This window comes from Ipomoea triloba, chromosome 5, assembly GCF_003576645.1.
Source record: "Ipomoea triloba cultivar NCNSP0323 chromosome 5, ASM357664v1".
Classification (NCBI taxonomy): Eukaryota; Viridiplantae; Streptophyta; class Magnoliopsida; order Solanales; family Convolvulaceae; genus Ipomoea; species Ipomoea triloba.
Window position 1 is genome coordinate 16,545,108 of NC_044920.1, and position 8,269 is coordinate 16,553,376.

The following is an 8,269-nucleotide window of genomic DNA, read 5'->3' on the forward strand; positions in this document are numbered from 1 at the left end:
TACATTTATTTACATCCCATTCTTGAATACGCTTGGAATCCCTCTGTCAATCCTCAAGCTTGTGATGGAAGTTTATGGTGGACTGGCAAAGTAAGTTTTGCTGACATTCATTTTGATTAAAAGTGTATCTTTCTTCCTAGCAACTACTCTAGCGATACTGTTATATTGGCCACTATGTTCGCTCAAACCAATCAAGCTGGAGATGCCGCTCTACTGATCATCATGCATCCTGCAGACCAAACCACATATGCAACATGACTTTGAGAAGTGCCAATTAGATTTTAGAGCAACCTCTTTGCTGCGTTGTGTCACGCACCTCATGAAGAGTGGAGCTCTTACATGATCGTTGACAAGATGTGATCCCTGCAAAAAACCTCCTTGCATGGAGGGACTTTTGCTTGTAATAAGACTTACAACATTCCACTCGGAGCCTTCCAACCTTGTATGGTTGGGTCCTTATCTAACTTCCTGACCACATCATTAAATATTCTAATATATTTCTTTGTCACATCTACCCGATCCGAAATAATTTACTCTATCAAATGGCATTGTCCGTGGGGATCGAACACAAAGTTCGTGTCCTTTACTTCTGTTCGGTCGATCCTTCGACCTCATCTTTCGCCGACATTGATCGGCCATGTTATAATTCGCTTTGATCGGTCATACTACAATTTGCTTGAAATTCGATTAGGCTTACTGTTAAAACTAGTGGAAGAATCAAAATAGTGTCACGCTTGTGACATCTTCATTTATTTCACTCATCATTACCCAACCATGCATGAAGCAAATCCAAATAACATACATGTATCGTAAGGAAGGTGTGTCCACATGGAGAGTTATGGTGTATGATTAAAACCTTTTCATCATGTGGATCAAAAATGAGAACCAGCCTCATCACTTCATCAGCATCATCCCTGATTATCTTCACCTTCGTTTCCACAGCTTGAGCTCCCGAGCAACTCAACTATCGGCGTCTCACCGTTTGAAAGGTTTATATTCTCTCTTTTTTCGGGTCAGTCTCCCGACCTCACCCTACGTCGTCTGGCCGCACACCAGCAATATGCTCCAATTCTAGTATGACTCAATCAAATTTCCAGTGGTCGGCAATTCTGGTCGGACTCAATCAAATTTACGGTGGTCGGCACCATGTAAGCGTATCAACAAAAGTGCAAATAAACATGCATATATACCGTAGAGAATTGAAACCTCTTCATGGTTGAAACCTCTTCATGCGTTGATTAAGAATGAGGGTCGACCCCAATGTAATCAATTATATTTGTTCTTGATTTTACCGTGTGAGCTCTCCAAGCAGTGAGACCACAGTAGTAATGTAACCTCGAAAAGTTTAATCGATCTAATTCTCTAAACTGAGTGTGGAACCCCTCGAAATGCTCTTAAAACTCTTTGTTCGTATGATGGTCGCTTTTCGACCTCCGACTGTCAAAGTGGTCACCAGTCTGTAGGTGTCAGCAACTAGCAGTAACTTGATTTCTTTTCCCCGAGCGTCACTACTGAAAGCTCCATCCTGTTGACCGACCATCTCTGGTGGTGGAATGCCTTGGCGAAGACGAATTCCCGAAAAAAAAATAAAAAAGCTAATCCCTCCCCGGGATGATCAACTGAGTGCTCCATATTAAATGCCCCGTCGATCTGATGAAACAACCTGAATACGTGAAGGGGGCCTTAGTTCCTAGTGTTCACCGTGCTCCCAAGTCTGAACTTTTCCTCCTGGCTCACCGACTTGAACTAAGTCGAGTTTTATTTTAATATTTATATAAATACTAATATAAAGTTTATTTGTTATATAAATTATATAAAGTTATAAACTATATATTTTATAAACTTTATAACTGAATAATATTATAATAACAAAATAAAAACATTAAATGTAAACTATATTAGTATTAAATATAAAGTAAATAAATTATAATTATATGGACTTCATTCGCAGATCTCCAATTGTCCAGAAAAACAAGAGTCCTTTGTATGGCTGTGCTTAGATCAAAAGTAAGACCCTTCCATACATTGTCATTTCTACTGGTCCACAAGCCCCAACAAACCATTACAAATTTAGTGAGCAAGTAATCATGTAAAGCACTAATGCAGGCAAAAAATCACTCACTAATATTACTGGCAGCAGAACATGATGAAATCGGCAATCCCAACAATGCCCACGCATGGACTACTTCACGATAGTTTGCAAACATATGCGTGGCTGTTTCATCTTCCTCCCTGCAGATATGACATATTAATGAACATGCAACATGCTTCGATATTAAGGCATCCCTGGTTGGAAGATACAAAGAGGCTAATTGCCAACAAAAATTTTTCACCTTCGGCGGAATACATAAGTTCTAAATCCTATGCCAAGGTTGACCATCAACAGCCACCATGGTAAGGAATTTATAACAGGTTTTAACCGTATAGTCTCCCTTTTGACTCCAATTCCAGACCCACTGATCTCGCGGCTTTCGTATGCTGAGAGGAATATTCAAAATCAACTTAGCATCACTAGGATTAAAAATATCTTTTACACAATCCACATCCCACCCCGTACCTTGCTCATTTAGTAAAGAAGAGACGAGAGGTTCACACACTGGTTCATGCAATGTCGTCTGAACCTAAGGTTTTAAAATGACGCACCTTAAGTTTAAACAACTCACGCACCTTAAGCATACATATCACTCACCTTAAGAAGGAAAACAACACACCTTAAGAAGGAAAACCACGCACCTTAAGCTTTAGGTTCACTCACCTTAAGTTTCAACACTCACGCACCTTAAGCATACAAATCACGCACCTTAAGAAGAAAAACCACGCACCTTAAAAAGACAATTCCGCACCTAAAGTCACCGCACAACCGCAATGAAAACACCCCACCGTACGGGAGCTGAATTCTATAGATGTATGTGTATACATACACACATATGCATGTACACATATATACATACACATACACACATATGTGTATATGTGTATATGTGTGTGTGTGTGTATATATATATATATATATATCTATTCAAATGTAGCAGGGCATTCTCGTGCGATTGATGCGAAATGCACCATTCAATGTTAGAAAATGCACCACAATGAAAATACACAAAAATACCAAAAAACACACCACACCCAAAACATTGCACCATAACTCCCATGTCTCTAATGGTGTATTTCGTAACACTGTGCGGTGTATATTTGCATATCTAGTGCTGTGTTTTTTGGTGATGCGTACCTAATGGTGCATATTTTTGTTGTGCATTTTTTAACATTGAGTGGTGTATATTTGTATACATAGTGGTGCGACCACACTAATCGCACGTTAAGGCGCAACCACACCTGATTATAACTATATATATATATGTGTGTGTGTGTGTGTGTGTGTGTGTGTGTGTGTGCGTGCGTGTGCGCGCATGTGTGTGTGTGTCAATTAAACAAAAAAGATCAACAAAAAAAATCAGTGATTTACACTAAGCCATTCCTAGAGTCGCTGCCCTCCTCTAACAAGTCCTCTGAATCCACCGAATAGTTCACCAAAGTTGTGTGTGTGTCTCTGTGTGTGTGTGCGTGCGCGTGTGTGCGCGCGTGTGCGTGTATTTCAATTAAACAAAAAAGAGAGTGTGTGTGTGGGCACGCGCGCGTGCATTTCAATTAAACAAAAAAGATCAGCAAAAAAATCAGTGATTTACACTAAGCCATTCCTAGAGTCGCCGCCCTCCTTCAACGAGTCCTCTGAATCCACCGAACAGTTCACCAAAGTTGCAGCAGTTGTAGAAGCTTTCTCAATCTCTGCGTAGAATTGAAGAACAAATGGAAAAAGTTTATCAATAGAGTTGTGAAGATGAAAAACATACATACATACATACATACATACATACATACATATATATATATATATATATATATATATATGGTCAGTAAGAATTTTCATTTCATAAATTTTAAGATTACCCATTAATTGAGCCAAGTTTTGATTTTCCCAACTTGTATTTTCTTGAATGGCGGTTACCTTCATTTTGAACCGAGGTGGGATTGACTGTAATACCTTTTTAATCAACTTCTGCTAGGAGAATGGTTCACTAGGTGTGGATGCACGATTGGCAATCTCCTGAACACGTTCATTGAAACTGTCAATATTTTTATCATCATTCATACGTAGATCTTCAAAATCACTCTGCACAAGCTGGAGTTTGGATTGCTTGACTGATGCAGTACCTTCACAGGTGGTTTCTAAAATCTCCCATGCTTCTTTAGCAGAATCACAATCTGTTATCAAATTAAAATGACTTTCATGAATTAACTAAATATAATATTGAGAGTTTTGCTATTATAGCCGGCTTGTGCAATTTCAACAACATCCCACTCTACTTCAGGTTTAAGAACACGTGGATCTTCAGCTGTTACACCAGCCTTGGTAGGATGCTTCCAACCTGTTAAAAAGATCTCCAGATGAGTTCACTGATGGGTGTCGAAACCAACAAATAATAAATACTTACTCTTATGAATTGTAATAGCGATGAGTAAGGTCGTATCCACAGAGATTGGTTAGACTTATCTTTAGCAATAGATTTAATAAATAAATAAATGAGAATCGAAACTTAAATAGCAATAATAAAATGGAAAATGGAAAATAATTTGAAATAGCAAATAATTATCAAGAAAATGTCAATGGCAAATGGTATCCAACCCAAGGAATAATATCAGTTTAATTCTAACAAGACAGTTATTGATTTGCAAGCCAAACTAACTTTACTCTTTACTAGATTGGTTATGGTTATTAACAAGCTCTAACAACCTGTCTTTCCTTACTTCGTCGGTAATCAAAACAAGCTCTTTGATTACTTCCCTAGCTAATAAACAACCCTAAACAAGCTCTTAGGATTTAATTTACTAACAGCATTAATCGAATTAGAAAGACTACCAATCCTAGCCAACAAACTCATAAGCTCGATTCATTTAAGTTAGACTATATATCTTCATAACACAAATCGAAAATCAGTTATAATCAAATTGTGCTATTTGTTACCAACATCAGAACACTTAAACAATTACGGATTCAAGGTTCTAACTAGCAATTTAATAACTTGACAATTGAACAATGGGCCCTATTGCAACAATTAATCAAGCAATAATTCATATATATGAATATAACAGAAGATACATAGATAATAAAGTGTGAATAATAATTTAGGCTAAATAAAGCTTACTGATCTTGTAGAATCAAACTTCCATAATCCTCGAATTGGAAAAATAAGAACTCAACAGTACATCGTAAGAATGCTTACAATATAAATTTATATGTTACTACGTGAGAAATGAAAGAATATTACTTGGTAATGGTGAGGGATGATGTCCTGACATTACAATCACACCTATTTATACACTAAAGAGGAGCTTAGGTTGCGGCAAACATGTGAATCTCCACAAAAATCGGCAAAGACATGAAAATGTGCAAGGAGTGGCGCCTGGTGCATGCAACGTGTAAGCTAGGTGAATGATGTTGCCTTCATGAATTTGTGCCACAAGATTATTTCTTTGTTTCAATTTTATTTTGTTCGTTTGCTGCAGTTGTTCAGTTGCCGATGCCGTCGCTGCAGTGCTGCTGTCTACGTACGTAACATATAAACCATTATAAGTGAAATGAAATTTTGGGCTGCTGTATTATATTCTACGTAAATTACAATGGGAAGAAAAAAGCTTTGGATGATTTTATTAATAATATAAATAAATAAACTTTTGTTTAGTCAAAATGAATTAAAAGGGCAAAGTGTCCACTTTAATTACCTAGTCCAACTCTCATAAATACTAATATTAAAATGCACAATTCTAATGGCCCAATAACCACTAAACTTAATTATTCAAATAACTAATATATTAATATAAAATACAAAATACTAATTAAATACTCATAATATGCAAGATCAATTATTCAATTATGTTATGAATTTTAGTAAAAATACTATTATTTTTTGTAAAAATTTTAGTAGAAAAAGAAATAATAATTTTTTTTTTCAAATTGAAGAGAAGAAAATAATCGTAAGAGAAGAAAATAATCATATCCCCTCCCCACACTTATTCTCAACATTGTCCCCAATGTTAAATAGAATGTAAAGATAATAGAAAAATTAATAAAAATGCAAAACAAATAAAGGGAAGAGTAGAATAAACTCCCTTTGGGTTGCCTCCCAAGTAGCGCTTTTCTTTAACGTCTTTGGCTAGACACCATTTTCTTCCTAACACATCCTCAAAGTTAGGATTTCTATTCAACGCAACATTCGGTTTATCACCACCAATCAAATGACAATTATCTACTTGCAATGAAATATCCACAATAAAAACAGATGACATGCCATTCAGATGTTTCATGGTAGTATTAAATATATCAAATTTAACAATGTCACCATCAAACTCCATTGTCAATATACCATCATGCACATCAATTTTAGATTTAGTAGTTTTCAGAAATGGCCTCCCTAATAAGATCAATGAAGAATTAGGGGGATTATCTTCTTCCATATCCAGCACATAAAAATCAGCAGGAAAGATTAATCCATCAACTTGTACTAAAATATCTTCTAAAACCCCCACAGGATAAACATTCGATCTATCAGCAAGTTGAACAATTACACCAGTTTCTTTTAAAGAGCCAACATTCAAAGATGAATAAATAGATAGGGGCATGACATTAATTGAAGCTCCTAGATCTAACATTGCTTTTTCAACATTAACATTTCCAATTTTGCAAGGGATAGTGAACATACCTGGATCTTTGCATTTAGGAGGTAACTTTTTCTATAAAACAGCTGACACATTTTCTCCCATGCTTACCATTTCATTGCCTTTCAGCTTTCTTTTATTTGTGCACAACTCCTTGAGAAACTTAGCATATCGAGGAATTTGTTTAATAGCATCAAGTAAAGGAATATTTACCTCAACCTTTCGAAATGTCTCTAGAATTTCTTTTTCTTCGGCGTTCTTGGATTTGGCCAACCTACTAGGAAAAGGAGGAGGAATTACCCAAGACTTTGGGTGTTCTTTGACAGGTTTTTGATCATTTTGAGGTTGATGGACCTCTTTTTCAGTTTCCTCATCTCGGTTGAGTGTTTTTCTCACTTGAGTATGTTGTTCCAACTCTTTTCCACTTCTCAGGGTAATTGCACTCACATTTTGCTTTGGGTTTACAACAGTTTGTGAGGGAAACTTACCTTGAGACTCCAATCTACTCACGGTAGACGCTAGCTGACTCATCTGACTTTCTAAGTGTTGAATACTTGTTCTTGTTTCTCGCTGAAATTGTTGTGTTTGTTGCTGAAATTGTTGTGTGTTAATGGCAAGTGACTTAACAATATCTTCCAATGACGTACTTGAATTAGAAGATGGTTGTTGTGAAGATGAAGATTGTTCTTGAATGGGTTGTCTAGGTTGAAACTGTGGAAATTGTGGACGTGGCTTGTAGCTGAAATTTGGATGATCCCTCCATCCTGGGTTGTATGTATTTGAATAGGGATCATAATTTCGTTGTGGTTGGCCTGGAAAGCCTCCAATTGCATTAGCTTGCTCACAATAATCATATTGAAGTGTCGGACACATGTCTGTTTGGTGTCCAGTAGTGGCACATATCCCACAAGATTTTACCTGATGTGTACCTCCTAAAGCTAACTGTTGAACAAGAGTAGTTAAGTGAGATAATTTATTCTCAAGGGAAGAAATGTTCACCTCGTTCACTCTTCTAGAAGGTGTGTCCTGTCTGCATCCAAATTGTTGTGAATTGGCAGCCATTATGGATATCAAATCTCTAGCTTCACGAGGGGTTTTATTCACTATAGCACCTCCACTAGCTGCATCCATCATCTTTCTTTCCATGGGAAGCAATCCCTCATAAAAGTATTGAATGAGAAGTTGTTCAGAAACTCCATGTTGAGGGCAACTTGCACACAGTTGCTTGAAACGTTCCCATTACTCATAGAGAGTCTCTATGTCTCTTTGTTTGATGCCACATATTTCCCTTCTAATGCTGGCAGCTCGTGATGCTGGGAAAAACTTTTCAAGAAATAATCTTACCATTTCAGCCCATGTGTTGATTGAGCCTGAAGGAAGGTAAAATAACCAATCCTTTGCTCTATCTGCTAATGAGAATGGGAAAGCACATAGTTTAATTTGATCTTCTGTCACTCTTTGCGGTTTGAAGCTTGAACACACCACGTGGAACTCCTTTAGGTGCTTATGTGGATCTTCATTTTCAAGACCACGAAATGTTGGGAGTAGTTGAATCAAA

At 36.9% G+C, this 8,269-nt stretch overlaps 1 protein-coding gene and 1 non-coding gene across 2 annotated transcripts; one reads left to right on the forward strand and one right to left on the reverse strand.

Moving 5' to 3' along the window:
* Positions 1-6,786: 6,786 nt before the first annotated feature.
* Positions 6,787-7,845, reverse strand: LOC116020315. The gene has a single exon (XM_031260797.1). It carries the CDS (start codon positions 7,843-7,845, stop codon positions 6,787-6,789), a length of 1,059 nt encoding a protein of 352 aa, XP_031116657.1.
* Positions 7,846-7,903: 58 nt separating this feature from the next.
* On the forward strand, positions 7,904-8,010 carry LOC116021328. The gene has a single exon (XR_004098988.1). It is a non-coding gene; the product is annotated as a small nucleolar RNA R71 (small nucleolar RNA).
* The last annotated feature ends 259 nt before the right edge of the window (positions 8,011-8,269 follow it).

What these genes read in the sequence shown, in the direction of transcription:
- LOC116020315 (XM_031260797.1), bottom strand. Translation starts at nt 7,845, where the DNA reads ATGATGGATGCAGCTAGTGGAGGTGCTATAGTGAATAAAACCCCTCGT.